Source organism: Notothenia rossii (assembly GCF_949606895.1).
Source record: "Notothenia rossii genome assembly, chromosome: 9".
Lineage (NCBI taxonomy): Eukaryota > Metazoa > Chordata > Actinopteri > Perciformes > Nototheniidae > Notothenia > Notothenia rossii.
Genome location: NC_136907.1, coordinates 45,687,250 through 45,703,993, shown reverse-complemented (window position 1 = coordinate 45,703,993; position 16,744 = coordinate 45,687,250). Strand labels below are relative to the sequence as shown.

The 16,744-nt window shown below is 39.7% G+C and overlaps 1 protein-coding gene across 2 annotated transcripts in view; it reads left to right on the top strand.

The window, feature by feature from the left end:
- Positions 1-14,329, top strand: part of LOC307020585 (disks large-associated protein 1-like) — a 261,124-nt gene extending 246,795 nt beyond the window's left edge. The window contains exons 11-16 of one of the 2 annotated variants that reach the window (XM_079652039.1): positions 2,859-2,904; positions 3,703-3,984; positions 6,272-6,404; positions 7,472-7,563; positions 8,353-8,505; positions 11,160-14,329. In XM_079652039.1, coding sequence (XP_079508165.1) covers positions 2,859-2,904; positions 3,703-3,984; positions 6,272-6,404; positions 7,472-7,563; positions 8,353-8,505; positions 11,160-11,384 — 931 coding nt within the window. In that variant the 3' untranslated portion in view covers positions 11,385-14,329. Of the gene's footprint in view, positions 1-2,858; positions 2,905-3,702; positions 3,985-6,271; positions 6,405-7,471; positions 7,564-8,346; positions 8,506-11,159 lie in introns of both variants that reach the window. The other variant, XM_079652040.1, reaches the window with a different exon arrangement.
- Positions 14,330-16,744: the final 2,415 nt, after the last annotated feature.

Below are 16,744 nucleotides of genomic sequence, written 5' to 3'. Positions count from 1 at the left end.
ACAACAAAGTGTTAAAAAATCCAGAATATGATTTTGTATTCTTCAGAGTAGCCCCCTTTTGCCTTGATGACAGCTTTGCACACTCTTGGCTTCTCTCAGTCAGCTTGTTGTGTTTCAAAATTCCTCTGCGAAGCAAGGAGTCGGACCAGGCAATAGGTTATAATAAAACTGATTTATTTCAGTTGTGATAAGGAATACAAATGCTCAGCTGAGGTCTCTGGAGATCAGGGAGATCAGCGTTCCAAGCAGTTAACTGTCGAACATTATGTTGTGCTCACCATTAACACTGTCATGAAGCTCACTTCTCTTCATAGTTTAAGACCTTCTGGTAGCACATTATTCATAAACATTTCTTTATGAGCAAGCAATAATATTCTTCAAGCTTCATGAGGTCGTCACCTGGAATGGTTTTCAATGAACATGTGTGCCTTGTCAAGAGTCCGTTTGTGGAATGACTTGCCTTCTTAATGCATTTGAGGGCATCAGTTGTGTTGAGCAGAGGTAAGGGTTAGTGCACAGTGGAAAGCCCTATTTGACTGCTGTTGTAATCCATATCATGGCAAGAACCAGTCAACTCAGCAAAGAGAAACGACCGTCTATCATCACTTTTAGAAATGAAGCCCAGTCGATCTGGAAAATATCAAGAACTTTGAATGTATCCTCAAGTGCAGTCGCAAAAACCATCGAACGCTATGATGAAACTGGCTCTCATGAGGACCCCCCCCCCCCCGGGAAAGTAAGAGCAAGAGACATTTCTGCTGCAGAGGATGAAAACACAAGAGTTACCAGCCTCAGAAAGCACAAATTAAAGCACCTCAGATTAGAGTCCACATAAATTATCACAGAGCTCAAGTAGCAGACAATCTCAACATCCACTGTTCAGAGGAGACTGCGTGAATCAGGCCTTCATGGTCCAATCGCTGCAAAGGTCCACTACTGAGGATAAACAACAAGAAGAAGATAATTGTTTGGGCCAAGAAACACAAGGACATTGGACATTAGATCAGTGTAATCTGTACTTTGGTCTGACGAGTCCACATTTGAGATTTTTGGTTCCAACCGCCATGCCTTTGTGAGACGCAGAGAAGGTGAGCGGATAGTTTCTGTGTGTGGTTCCCCCTGTGAGGCATGGAGGAGGAAGTGTGATGGTGGGGGGGGGGGGGGCTTTGCTGGGGTTGGTGTTGGTGATTTATTCAAAATTCAAGGCACACTTAACCAGCATGGCTACCACCGCATTTTGGAGTAATATAAATCTTATTCTGAATTTTGTAGATAATTCCATATGTGTTCTTTTATAGTTTTGATGTCTTCAGTATGAATCTACAATGTAGAAAACAATTAAATAAATCAAAAACTTTGAATGAGATGGTGTGTCCAAACTTTTGACTGGTAGTGTATGTCACTTTAATTTAATGTACAAAAGACACGTACTCACTCACCAACAGATTCAAGTATTAAAATCAAGATGAAGGTCACAGTGTTGTCAGACAGCTTATTCATAATGTGAGAAAGAGTGGATAGTAACTTTCGCATAGTCTAACTCCTGGACGAGGAAACAGTGAGGGACTGTTGGTTGGTGAAACTGACCAGTTGAGCATTTAATGCATGATGCATGATGTGATTCAGCACATGTTGCAGTGTGCTAGTAATAAAGCTCTAAATGCTATTAAAAAAACTTTTGTTTGAAAAAGTCACACAGATATTTGTGCCTTTTTAAAAAGGCTTAAGGACATTGGGGTTTAAGAATGTAACCTTTGGCGATGCTTATTTGAATAGTAATTTGGCACAATGATCTTAACTAAGCTATTTGTCCATGCATCTCTGGTGTTTCCACTTCTGATGGCAGTGTTGGCAGCAGGGTCAGCCACTTAGTCCAGAACAGGGTTTGGAGGGTTACTATAAAAGTGTAATTCGTTACAAAGTCACATGGATATTTTTTAAATCTGTAACGTAATCTAAGTAATACAATATAAATGTAATGTAAACTGATTACTTTCCGTTACTTTTGGATTACCTCTATATAATACAAAGAAAATCAATACAAAGTAAAGAAATATCAATAAGATGTTATGTGAGACAACAGAACAATATGTTATCATCATCAGTTTACAAACGCTGTTTTAGTTTACAACTTCAATTAAAAGAAAACGCAATTTTTTTTGTTCAATAAATCATTTGTCTATACTGCGTTAAAAAACAAAATATAAAATCAAAGAATAAAGAACTAAAAGAAAATTCAGACAGTACCTCCACCTATAATATATATATTTATTTTAAAATGTTTTGTAACCTGCTATTAATCCCCATTTTTAAAGAATGTACCAGTAATTCGATTACATCCATGTTTATATAAAAGTAAATGAATCAGGTTACATGTGATCTGTTACTCCCCAAGCCTGGTCCAGACATCCCTCTTCTCAGTCATTTATTGTAGCTCCTCCTGGAAGATTTTAAGGTGTAGAGCTGAGCAGGAATATATCTTATTATTACCGCTCCACCTCCCACACGGTCCCTGGTTTCTTTATTGCCAGAAAGTGTTCGTCCCTAGATCCACAGCAGTGTCAGCACACCCAGCTGACAGTAAACCAACCCCCATGGCCCTACTCTGCAGGTAGGGCCACACAGAAAATGTGTGGCTTCCTGTAGAGTTATTAGGCTGTACCTGAAGGCACCACACACTCCCAGGTCTGATGTACCCATTATTTGAAGGACTGTGAATTGGGACATTCTTTTACATCCAAACCACCACTGAGAGTATGTGATAAATAAAGCTTGAATCATGAATGTGTTGCCTGGGAGCAGACATAGTGAAAGAGTTGTTGTTCAGTATTTTGTGTTTGTCTCCCTCTGGTGGTCAGGTATCGTCGGTTCCAGCGCTCCAACAGTGTGACAGCAGCGGTGCAGGTAAACTGCAACCACTGCTGCTTTGAATGACTCGGCTTTAAACACGAACCCCTGAAAGGAACTGTTTATTCTCTCTTCGTCCACTTTTTATTAGTTAATAAGGTATCAATATATTAAAATGTATCAAAATACAGAACTACAGTCGTGTTAAGTAACTAAGTAGATTTACTTAAATACTGTACCTAATTTGAGGTATTTGTACTTTACTTAATTTTTGCTACTTTGTACTTCTACTCCACTACAATTGGAGGTAAATGGTGTACGCTTACTCCAATACATTTATTTAATCCCTTTAGTTACTTTACAGATATAGATTATTGATAAACAGTTTGATCAACACTAAAATCAGACTTTAGTTTCACCTGGATCCACAATCTACCCAGAAGTAAATACATAAATGATAACTAGTTACACCTTTACCAGCTTCATAGACACATCAATAATTGCAATAGTCTGCATCATTCATACTCTTACTTGTGGTACTTTAAGGATATTGTGATGCTAATACTTCTGTACTTTTTCTTGGGTAACATTTTGAATGCAGGACTTTTACTGTAACAGTACAGAGTATTCCAACACTCTGGTAGTTGTACTTTTCCTAAGTACAAGATCTGAGTACTTCTCCTCTGCCACCTATAAGAGCTCTTACAGTCAGAGGCACATTATTCATGAAATAAGTTGTTCCCGGCCTAAATAGGCTTCAAATAATTTGGAAGCAAGTGGACACCTTGTGGTCAAAAAGTCTTACAACCATGTGTTCATTGAGACAGCTTTTGAGATGTATTCTTTACCATGCAGGCAGACCTGGACCTGCCGGACCTGCTGGACACCCCCCTGGATTCCCCGGACACCGACATGGAGGTCCTGTCCTCGGGGGCCCTCTCTCGACAGTACTCCCGCGATGCTGCCACCTCCACGGTCAGTATCCAGGGCTCAGGGAACCACTACCACGCCTGCACCTCCGACGACTATGACGATGTGGGCTTCGACCCCTCCATCCTCCCCCCCCCGGACCCCTGGATAGACAGTGTGGCCGATGACTCACTGGATGTCAACTTCAACAGCTCTGCTATTCTGGAGGTATGTGGGAGCATGCTCCGTCATTTTATAAGAACAGGGCTGGGACGTACAAGGAACAAAGCATTGATTTAGTTCACTGTTTCCTGACTCACTCATTAACTCCAAACAATGACTTCTGTTCATGCCTTCATAATGTTGATCTGGGGGTAACTCTGCACCAACAAAAGTGTTATAATAAAAAGGGAAGAAATTAATAGAAGTGTAATTTGACTAACCTAACTGCTAGTGAAGAAATAATCATAGATTCCTCTTCTAATAGCCTTTTCTCTGTTGTATTTATGCAAATTACTTTATATTACATAAAAACACAATCCCTAATACTACACTAACATTATAACGTCTTTTTGAAAAGCTTACGTTTTGTTCCATAATGATGTGCATATGCATGTAAAGTGTCTATCGCCTAATGAAATCAGCATTAGATTACAATATAGGGAGCATGTGGCTCAGTGGGGGGTTTAATCCCTGCTGCAGTCAGTATGTGTCCCTGGGCAAGACACTTCACCCCAACTTGCTCCTGTGGGGATTTCCCACAGTGCTGAATGTATGTAGGACGCTTTGGATAAAGGCATCTTTCATATCAGTGTTTTTCATTTGATTAATGCAGTTACATTTTAGATCACTCAATTGTTTTAGAAATGTAAACTCAACACTTTACTGCCACAAGCTTTTAAATGTATGAAAGATAAAAGGTTTTGTTTTGATGTTGCTGCTGGCTGCTACAGGAGATTTTCACCTCAACAGAAACGTGCTGTCGGACACTGAATGAGTGAGAGAACATTCAAACCACTAAAGTGTTGCTGTGAAATCATGACATCTAAAATCTAGTGGTATAACATTTCAGAAAGTACCTGCAGTTGTTTAATCCACCTCGGTAACATGATTCTGTACTGTATTACCGTGTAACAGTAATATGTCATCAACACAGGTGAACGCTCGTTGTGGGCTGAGACGGATTATTGATTATTAAACTCCAGCAAGTTTACAGAACAAAGTGAAGGCAGTAGATAAACAAAAAACGGTCAGCAAAGGTCATGGATAAGATCCTGTAAATGGCTTTTCTCCTTTATTTCTTATTTTTAACAGATACCAAATGACGAACAGTGCAGGAGTCAAAAACCCATTGTGCTTATTTGAAGCCTCTCCCTTAAAGGTGGGGTAGGTACGTTTCAGAAACCGGCTCGAGATACACTTTTTGTTATATTCCATGGAATGCTCTTATCCCGATAGCAATGAATATCTTAAGTGCTTTGACAAAAAATCCATAAAAAAATGTCATCTGTGGAACCCGTAATACTGTAAAAAATACAACCAATCCGTTTAGCCGGGCAGGCTAAACGGATTGGTTGTAGTTTTTACAGTATTACGGGTTGGATTGCCGCCCTGTCTGTCAGCCTTCCATCTCGTGCACGCACAAATGTATCTCGTGCCCTCATTGGGCGTGCCATCATTGGGCGTGCATTGCAGCAGTACTTCAATGACTCGCCAGCAACAGGCGGCCACTTTCACCATGGTAGAGTTAGGTTCAACATCGTCTACTGGTCGCAAAAGAAAAAATGTAACAGAGCAAATTAAGAACAAAAAGAAAGTGGAAACTAGGAGAAGTCAAACCAGAGTCAATATCGGAGTTGCTTTGGCTGTGTAGTATTGTTAACCTAGATGTGTTTAGCTTTGCCTGATATGTAACGTTACTGCAGCCTGCTCTCGCGGAGGAGGTGCTCTGTAAAGAAGTCTAAAGGAAGGGGCGGATTCTTTTTGGCTGTGTACTTTCAAATTTTAGTGCACTCGAGCCGGTTTCTGAAACTTACCTACCCCACCTTTAATAATGTTAAAAATCACAATTTTATATAAAACACAAATTCAATATGCAAACAAACTGAATTCAATAAAAATGGCAAACTTTTCAAACAACATATACTATATTAAACATTTAAAATAAAGTAACACTAATATGAATATGAAAACCAGGCATCATACAGAGGTCAAATTCAGGTTTCTTTAACCATAAAGAATGTCAATGTGAAGTATATCATGTAATAAAAAAGACTGGAAAGAAATGCTATATTGTATTCTAGAGATTAATTTTTATGTAGAGTAATTTAGTTGGTCTTTTAGTTATCCGGCATTAGACACTGTTTGATATTTCACGTCAATAGTTAGCAAGCAATGGAAACATCATTTATGATACCGTACATGCTGGATACCGTATGACTCTGTCACATGGCAGTGAATGTAAAGTGGCTGCAGGTGTGTCCACATGTTGTGAAGCTGGATGTTTGCCTGGCAGGTGGTGCAGCGCTCCGTGTGCCACAGAGACGGACACTGGTTCCTGAAGCTGCTGCAGGCGGAGACCGACCGCATGGACGGGTGGTGTCGGCAGATGGAGCTGGACCAGAGGGACAACGACCTGCCGGAGGACAGTACGTCTCTGTTGTCATGTAGAGGCTTCCATGCATGTAGCCTGGGGTGGAAGAAGATTGTTTACTTAAGTAAAAGTAGCAATACTACAGTGTAAAAATACTCAGTTACAAGTAAAAGTCCTTCAGAATTCAAATTCAAAATGATACTTTAGTAAAAGTAACAAAGTACTAGCATGAAGATATACTTTAAGTACCAAAAGAAAAAGTATTCATTATGCAGAATGGTCCATTTAAGCACCATACATTTGAATAATTGTTTTATAATTATTGATGCTATTCGTCACTTCAATGTTGCACTTGGGCTTTATTTGAATTACCTATACGTATAATAATGGGTTGCTTGACCTATAATAGTATATGATCATGAGTTCTTTGATTTATATTTTGTTTCAATAGCCTTATTCTGTGAAGTAGATATTCACTTAATATGTCAAATAAATGTAGGGGAATAGAAATATGAAGTTGCATATTGTGAATATACTCAAGTAAAGTACAGGTACTTCAATGTTCTGTGCTTGTGTTGTTTTCTCTGATTTCTTTGCCTTTTCTCTGCCATGCTTATTCATGGTAAAAATCCGAGCTGGAATTACGGGAGCAACTTTGCGTCAAACTTGATGTGATTCATTAGCATTCATATTATTTTTCACGCGTTCAGGTTTCCAGATGAATTGCATTACATGATTTCACAAGAACTCAGATAAACTGAAATGATTCACATAACTGTATTAGGTTAGTTGAAAGCAATCATATTACGTATCATACTTACCTAATAATAATACATGGTATTTATATAGCGCTTTTCCAGGTGCTCAAAGACACTTTACATGACATGTTACTTTTAGACGCGTTTGTCCAAAGTGACTTACATGCATTCAGTACTGTGAATACTGTGAATGCAATCATGTGTAATCTGTTGCCATAACACACTTAATTCAAGTCAACTTTTCCGTTTTTTGGGTGAATGCACTGGACATGGGCACATGGAAGAGCTGAGAGGCATGAGAAGTGTTGTTAACAGTCTCTGAGGAGCAGAGTGTGTGTATCTCTGAACTGTCTCTGTCTCTCAGTCCTGGGGAAAATGAGGAGTGCGATGGGAAGTGCTCAGCTGCTGATGTCTCAGAAGTTCCAGCAGTTCAGGGAGCTGTGTGAGGAGAACCTGGTGAGACTGAGCGCTCAAACATTTTTACTTCTCACTGACCTTATGTCTGTGACATTCTGAAATTAAATATTTTGTAATATTTCTTGAGATCTTGAGATGTTGGTCAGTCAGACTCAGACATCTCAGCAACTCACTGAGTACATTGTGCTGAACGTTGGGACGGATATTTATTGCCCACATAGGAAAAATCCTATGTATTGATCGCTTGAATTTCCCTGTGGCCAACTTTACATCAACATTTAACAATATTTCTGTCAAAGAGTGAGTGTAAATCTTAAACCATATCTTTTTCACTTTTTAAAATAATGATATTTAATTCCATATGAATGTTCTAATCATTTATCATATCAAATGATAACATTTTGATGTATATCTTTCTTGATTTAGTTTAGTTTAGCATATGATAACTTTTAGATACCCTTTACTGTCATTTTTGATAGCAGTGAAACATGTCTTCACTTACTAGAATAGAATAATCAATGTGTCAGTCCATCAATATTACAAGTAAAAAAAATATCAAATCGTATTGATGTACTAAAATAATAAAGGAAAAGACAGTATGCAATGGGTGTCCAACCAGCATGTTTCAGATACATATTGGAGTTTACGAAAGAACCATAGGGGTCTTATTGGACGCCCCTGTGTTCTACCTCAAGACATTGTGGTACAACAACAAAATGTGTTGTAAAAATATACATTTGTATTACTGTATTTAATAAGGTTTATCTTCCCTGTCTGTAATATCTGAAACTTATTTCCCCCCCCCATCCTCTGTTCCCACTGTCCCAGAACCCGAACGCACACCCCCGCCCGGTGGCCTCAGACCTGGCAGGGTTCTGGGACATGTTGCAGCTTTCCATCGAGAACATCAGCCTCAAGTTTGACGAGCTGCACCAGCTAAGAGCCAACAGCTGGAGACCCCTGGACCCCCCCGACAGAAAGGTACACATTATCAGTCTGCTGTCGGTTGATCAGCGATAACACCCCCATCTAAAGAGAAGGTTTCATATTCTTTGTTATAGATGCAAGTCATAGATGCAACAAATTACTTTGTTTTGTAGTACCCTCAGGTCATTTACTGTTCTGCTTTTCCATCGGTGTATCAGAGATTTTCACCAAATGTAATTTCACATAAACCCAATGCTTTGGAGTCCATTTAGCCAATAAAACACAAAGTGTGTTAGCAATCTATCTCGCTGAACAGAAATCCTCGGATCCTGACATGGATCTAAAATGAAAGAAGAAAAATGACTCTATAATGATCAGAACATACTGCCTTCATATCTTGGGCAATCAGTTTCAGATTGACTAAGAGTGACTTATTATTTTTCAGTAGTTTCCATGGTGAAACCTTTGGTCATCAAAGTTCTGTCATTCATCTGCTTCTGATTTAGAGTGTTTGAGACCAAAACAGCCCACTGCTCTACAACCATCACCACCCAAACAGAACACTAACTCATGCTACATTAAGATCATCCAATGTCAGACAGTACAGTTCATGCCCATAACACACTGGTTTGTAACTACTAATGCATTGCTTGCTCTATGGCCATGCTTTTTGTTGTATTTTGAAGAAACTGCCAATATGCGAGACGACAGCATTTATTTTCTTTCCATTGTTGATAATTGATGGCCAGAAATGTGTTGCACAATCTGAAATGCATCTAAATGGCTGTAGGGCTGTTATAGGGTATGATTGTGAAGCCTAATAATCAGAGGTCAGTCACACACCTTGTTCCTGGATGGAAGCCTCTATGCTGGATGAAAAGCAAGTAATAATGTCCACTGTTAGAATAACCTTAGCAGCCATTCTGAATAATACATTCTTTGGAAATATTCCTCAAGCAAGCTTTAAGTGTGAGTTTGGTGGTGGATTTACAATAGCTTTTCACTTGCTGAATTATCAACCTATGACGTTAAGCAAAGAACATCTCCTTTATGTATTTCACTCAGCCGTCCCTCATGCTGCAGTTATTGCATGGTTGTCTGACTTGTTCTCTGTGGTGCTACAGATACTCTTCCTCCTACTCATGTTTGAGTGTGAATCTCTTTCAGATATCTGACGCCTGGCCTGCAGTATCTGTTGTGGCTTTGCTTCATTGAATACTGACTCTGCCGGCTTCCTCATTTGCTCTCATTGTTGTCTCTTTTTCTTTCTTGTGCTTTTTTGTGTTGACAGTGAAGGCGCTTGCATAAATCCGCATAACTGCAATGCCAACAGCACCACGGGGCCTTGACACCTCTGGGCCTCCGTAGCTCCATAACTGTCTGTCTTTCCATCCATCTGTCCATGCTTCCTCTGCCCCCTCCTCCCCTCTGCCGCCTGCCGCCGCCTCCCCATCTGTGGCTTTCTGTTGTGTGTGTTTAGCTGCAAGTGGAAGGACACATGGACAGGAGAGAGTGTGGTTCAAGTCCTATACCACGAAGACCAAAATCAGGAATGAATAAGATCATAACATAATGGGTGAATACAGAATTGTAGTGGGTGTATGGTTGGGTTGCTAAAATCAGAACATCATATTCAGTCTTTCAGCTAAAGAGAAGGACTTTAAAACATGTGTGATTTAAAAGACAATCACACAACAGCATCTCTGATTATTGGTTTCATTGTTGGACAATACTGAGTAATGTCAGACTAACAACAACTTCATCCGACTTGTCATTTCAATCAAAAATATTTTGACAACTGGCTTTTAAGGTCCTGTAAATAAATAGCGCTCACATGGTTAAATATCTGGTTTATTATGACTTGGATCTTATATTTATCGTTCTGACCGGTTGAGTCTATCAGTGAGGACAACAAGTCAATTGCTTAGAGATGGCAATAATTGTTCAAATAAGTCACAGGTCGAGAATCATGGGCGAGCAGACGATCAGGTTGGGAGCCTCAACAAACATTTGGGTTCACAGACCAACTTCCTGCTTTAAATCTTCCCATCATTCTTTTTGGAGTTGATTGTAGTCGTGGCTTTTTCCATCTCAGTTATTTATTAGTTGAGTAAGATGTGGTGTTAACGGATATAAATGAGGAATGATAAAAAGAAGACCAAATATATCAGAATTGTTTTATGTAATCAGAGACATAGGACATTACGTGGCAATGCCATGTTTACAGTTTGTACAGTTATCAACAAAATGAAATAAGTGCAGGAACAGACCTTGCCACAGGATGCTCTTGCTATTAATTCATTATATTTGCCTATTATATTTGTTAAATACCTGCATCAGCATGCATACAAAAACCTGAAACCATAAGGTCACACACAAACACACGTTGAACAGTAGGTACGATTTTAGCTGCCCAATGCAGATGGATTGTTGTGCAGCAAAGAAACGTTTATTTCAAAGGATATGGAAAAAATGTGTGAATAAACACGTGTAGAAAATAAGTTAAGATTCCACAATAAGAGCATCTAAAGGAGCTGCACTTCTATTGAAACACTGTTTGATGCAATGAACGCCCAGTATTACAAACACAAAGTGAACGGGCATACACGAAACCAGGAGCCATTAGGCAGAATCACAGGCACACAAACACGTCTGTCTTTTTCCTGAAATGTTCTCCCCCCCCCCCCCTTACCGTCCTCTCCCACTAGGAGAGGCGGCTCCCACCTCCAGTGCCAAAAAAGCCTCCCAAGGGCCCCCACCACCACCCCCCCCTGGCCAGAGACCGCTCCCTGGAGAGCTCAGAGAAACAGCGGCAGGAGGCCAGGAAGCGCCTGATGGCCGCCAAGAGAGCTGCGTCCGTGAGGCAGAACTCGGCCACGGAGAGCGCCGACAGCATCGAGATCTACATCCCCGAGGCTCAGACCAGGCTATGAGGGCACAGCAGGGACTCACACACACTCAACATACACAACACACACATGTAGGCTTGTCCACGCTAACGTGTAAGGGTGTAACCAATTTTAAAATGTCTTAAAGCATCGTACAACAATCCATACAGTGAGGGGAATTGGCTATTTACAGTTTTGTCCCTATCTCTGGTATTAAAACAGCTCTTCAGAATCATACAATTCAGTATTTTCTTAACATTCGTACCTTTTGAACCACTTTAAATGTGCAGTGCCAACCTGAGATTGACTAATAAAAAGAAAGTCTTATGCTCATGCTAATGACACAGGGAGCTTTTACAATCTTTCTCAATAGCTTTCTCATTACAAAGAGCTCTTCCAATGCACGCACAACCCCCTTCAAACAGGCAGTAAGGCAGCACGAGATGGGCCTGTTAGGAGCTTTCTCATTTCCCAAGATAGACCCATAAAACCTACTTTAATATCATCCTCCTTTTATAAACACAGCCTCAAGAAAATCATGCAGTACAAACAATTCTTGAATCCCGCCCATACCCCTCACTGAACGGTCGTGTTTTGAAGATTAAATTCCAAAAGCATAATACCTTGGTTATCCTCCTCTGTACAGACATTGGCTTTGTGTTACACCCTTACCAACAGATTTGCAGTTGACTTTCCAAGACCCACAGGACCCAGATACTGAACCCCTCAGTGTGTCGGCCATGACCTGTAAGAGTTACCGTGTTCAACCATCATCTACACAGGGAGCATACCTGACGCTTCAACACTGTCTTTAAGGATATAACATCAAAGACGCCAAATGTCCTTTTGTAAAAGGCCTCAACTACAGCTATGTTACAGACATTCTCTGTATTTCCTTTGCTCTGCTATAAATAGTAAATATAAAACATATACAATAACGAATTATATATAAATGTACGAAAATGGGCCAATATAGAATGGTGCAGAATTGAGTCCTAAACCCAGAAATAATTTAGAATTTTTAGCAACATTTTTTAAAAACGTGTTTTTGGTTAAAGTCGCGAATAAGGTCTGTGGTAAACATAAGTTTTAAAAAGAAATCACTTTTTGTTCTTAGACAAAAGATATATCAGTAAATACCCCATTGATGAACGTCTGAAGCTTCCATGTGTCTTAAAAACAGCGGTTGCTAAGAGACTAAATGAGAATACTAAAAGTCATTACGCTAAACATTAGCCGTTACGCGGTGGTGATATAAAGTAATGTAGTTTGTTTATAGAATAACGTTAGCTTTTTACTTCTGGAGATTGCATTTACACTCCAAAATCATAAAGTTGTTAACATGTGGAGATTATCCTGCTGAACAAAATGTTTAAGTATCGTAAACATGTGTTTTCCTTAGAGATTATTTGCTGCAATATTTAAAAATCCAATAGAAAAAGCCCTTTGCTTTTTGTCGAGGCAATGCTAACTACAGAAATACATCATCACTGCACTGCTCTATGCATAGCCTTCAGCCTCAAATGAATAACCTTAGAGTTAACCTTAGAGTTAGAGTAACTCTAATGAGGGGCTTCAACCATATGTCGCCAACAGGATCAGATAAAGTATGAGACACCACCACTTCACTTTGCATGTTGGTGTGATGCTGCGAGTGTTCGAACCTCACAGGTTTGGTCGCATGACACAGGACATGGTTATCTGTCGGTAAATGTTGAAGGTTTAGTCTGTGGGTCTTGTAAAATGACAAGAAGGTGCAATATGTGCAGTGGTGATGGACAGTCTTACACACACAAAACACACACACACACACAGCCAGTAGTAAACACACAATCATAAAGTGGTGTCATAGGGAAACACACTGGTGTACACTCACACACTCGGCCCATCAGCACCCACAGATTATCCTCTGCTGTGATATACATCTCTCTGGGGGAGAGAGCGCCATGATCACTGTTGATCTTCATCTTCCTCTCCACACCACATCAGTTCTTTATTGAGATCTATGAAATAATGAACTTGTATTTTCTTCTTCTATGGTGAACTCTCTAAAAAGAAAAGGGGACAATATCTCAAAGGAAAATTCTGTTGTTTTACCAAACTTAGATGTATTTTCATAGTTGTTGACATGATTCTGTTTGTGATGGTTTTATACTCACAGGTTGTGTCACAGGGACTGCACTACCACCAGGCCGATTTTAAGCGAACATTTATTCAAGGACTTCTTTAAAAACTGTCTGATTGCTTTTCTGGTTGCGTCCCCTGTAATTTAGCATTTCAGCTATTAATGACCAAAACGACAAAAAACTAAGTTGTAAATAAACACAATTTTCTTTTACCCCAGCCTGTGTAACTTAGAAAGCCATCAAGTGAATTAAAAAGTGCTGATACTTTCAAACACACTTCATGGAAACATGCCTAATAATTCTGAGAAATGAAAGGGTTTGGGTGTTTAGATGATCACCACCTGTGCATAGGTCACACACTCTCCTTATTTGGTTTGTCAGTTCTCCTTGGATTTTAAGAGGATTTGTATTTCACAGGGTTCATTTACACTTAAGCAATATTTAAAGGAGATATAATGGATGGCCTAAAGATTTACGTTGTAACCCTGTTATTATGAAGTTGGAATGAGACTGAACAGAACGTGCGGTGTAGAATCATCTTGTGGCAGCTCTTAAGTGGCTAGTTGTGCAATTACACATCTTTCTATTTTCAGGATGTCAAGTGCATTTATTTCCTCATCAAACATCGATGTTTAGAAAGCCATGCCATGTGGAAGACTCTGATAGTCAAACAGATCTTCCTTGCTGTTTAAAGATAGAAGAATATCAATGCTGCACTTTGTGGTCACAAAGGGATTTGAAATAAAGCCTTGATAGTAATCCGGTGGTTGCAAAACAAGAGCTTCCAGGAGTACATTGAAAGGCCCCTGAATAAAGTTGAATATAGTCTTTATTCAGAGTTTTTAATCCACCTAGATCCACAGAGAGACCTAGGATGTTGGCCTGGCATTGTCATCCGCTGCATTGATATCACCTTCTTTACATTGCTAAACTGGTTTTAGCTTCAGGAGTCTGTGATGAGCATAATATGCAGCTTGAAATGTCATTCATAGACAGAGAGCCCGCTAGCATCAAGCTCTTTGACATTCCAAGTTTACAGTGTGTCATACTGATAGCAGTTAGCGGCTCATTGTCTGCTCAGATATACCTCTCTTGCCAAATGGAAAACCAGCCATTAGCATATGCTAAGCTAAGGAAAGGGACTGAATCATCCTGAGCTGGTTTACTGAACAGAATTCACCAACGTGATGTCAAAACTTTGAAAAAGACAACAAGTGTATCCACTGCTCATGATGACTCCCTTCAGTTGATATACAGGACTGTCTCAGAAAATTAGAATATTGTGATAAAGTTCTTTATTTTCTGTAATGCAATTAAAAAAACAAAAATGTCATGCATTCTGGATTCATTACAAATCAACTGAAATATTGCAAGCCTTTTATTATTTTAATATTGCTGATTATGGCATACAGCTTAAGAAAACTCAAAAATCCTATCTCAAAAAATTAGAATAGTTCCTCAGACCAAGTAAAAAAAAAAGATTTATAACAGCAAAACACAATCAAACATTTGAAAATGTCCATTAATGCACTCAGTACTTGGTTGGGAATCCTTTTGCACGGATTACTGCATCAATGCGGCGTGGCATGGAGGCAATCAGCCTGTGGCATTGCTGAGGTGTTATGGATGCCCAGGATGCTTCAATAGCGGCCTTTAGCTCATTAGCATTGTTGGGTCTGGTGTCTTTCAGCTTCTTCTTCACAATACCCCACATATTCTCTATGGGGTTCAGGTCAGGGGAATTTGCAGGCCAATCGAGGACAGTAATGCCATGGTCAGTACACCAGTTACTGGTGGTTTTGGCACTGTGGGCAGGTGCCAGATCATGCTGGAAAATGAATTCCTCATCTCCATAGAGCTTTTCAGCAGACGGAAGCATGTAGTGCTCTAAAATCTCTTGGTACACAGCTGCATTTACTCTGGGCTTGATGAAACACAGTGGACCAACACCAGCAGCTGACATGGCTCCCCAAACCATCGCTGACTGTGGGAACTTCACACTGGATTTCAAGCAACTTGGATTTTGCTCCTCTCCAGCCTTTCTCCAGACCCTGGCGCCTTGACTTCCAAATGAAATACAAAACTTGCTTTCGTCTGAAAAGAGGACTTTGGACCACTGTGCAACTGTCCAGTGCTTCTTTTCCTTAGCCCAGTCAGACGCCTCTTCCGTTGTCTTGAGTTCAGAAGTGGCTTGACCATGGGAATACGGCTATTGTAGCCCATTTCCCGGACACGTCTGTGAACAGTGACTTTTGATACCTGGACTCCAGCTTCAGTCCACTGTCTTTGAAGCTCCCCCAAATTCTGGAAGCGACTCTTCTTCACAATGCTGTTAAAGCTGCGGTCATCTCTCTTGGTTGTGCAGCGTTTCCTGCCACATTTCCCCCTTCCAACAGACTTTTTGTGGATGTGCTTTGAAACTGCACTCTGTGAACAGCTTGCTCTTTGAGAAATTTCTTTTTGTGTCTTACCCTCCTGATGGAGGGTGTCAATGACGGTCCTCTGGACAGCAGTCAGATCAGCAGTCTTCCCCATACTTGTGATTTAGTTTACTGAACCAAGCTGAGTGTTTTTCAAGGCTCAGGAAACCCTTGCAGGTGTTTCGAGTTAATTAGACGATTCAAGTGATTCGTTGAACACCCTACTAGTATACTTTTTCATGATATTCTAATATTTAGAGATAGGATATTTGAGTTTTCTTAAGCTGTATGCCATAATCAGCAATATTAAAATAATAAAAGGCTTGCAATATTTCAGTTGATTTGTAATGAATCCAGAATGTATGACATTTTTGTTTTTTTAAATTGCATTACAGAAAATAAAGAACTTTATCACAATATTCTAATTTTCTGAGACAGTCCTGTACATGTAGTACATTTGGCTGTCATTAACTTTAGTGAGACCGGCCCCTCAGTTAGAACCAGAGGTCGGCTGAGGTGTGTCAATGTGTGCTGATCTTTCTACTTAACCAGAGTACCTTTTTCTGTGCTTGCTATTAGAAAGAATGGAACAGCTTCCAGGTTAAATTATTCTGAGTTTATATTTGGATGAAGTAGCAGTTTAGCTTTCATATATAGCAATGAAGGGACTCATTGGACTAATTAGGAATAAATGTTTACAGAACTGTCCTAAAATGTAACTTACATTTCAAATGTACTATTTTGGTGTTTAGTTACAAAGCTAGACATTCTTATAATGCCATGGCTAACATAGATAGCTTCACATTACACTGCTTAATCAACAGAAATATAACTCATATTCTGGATACTGCTTATTTAT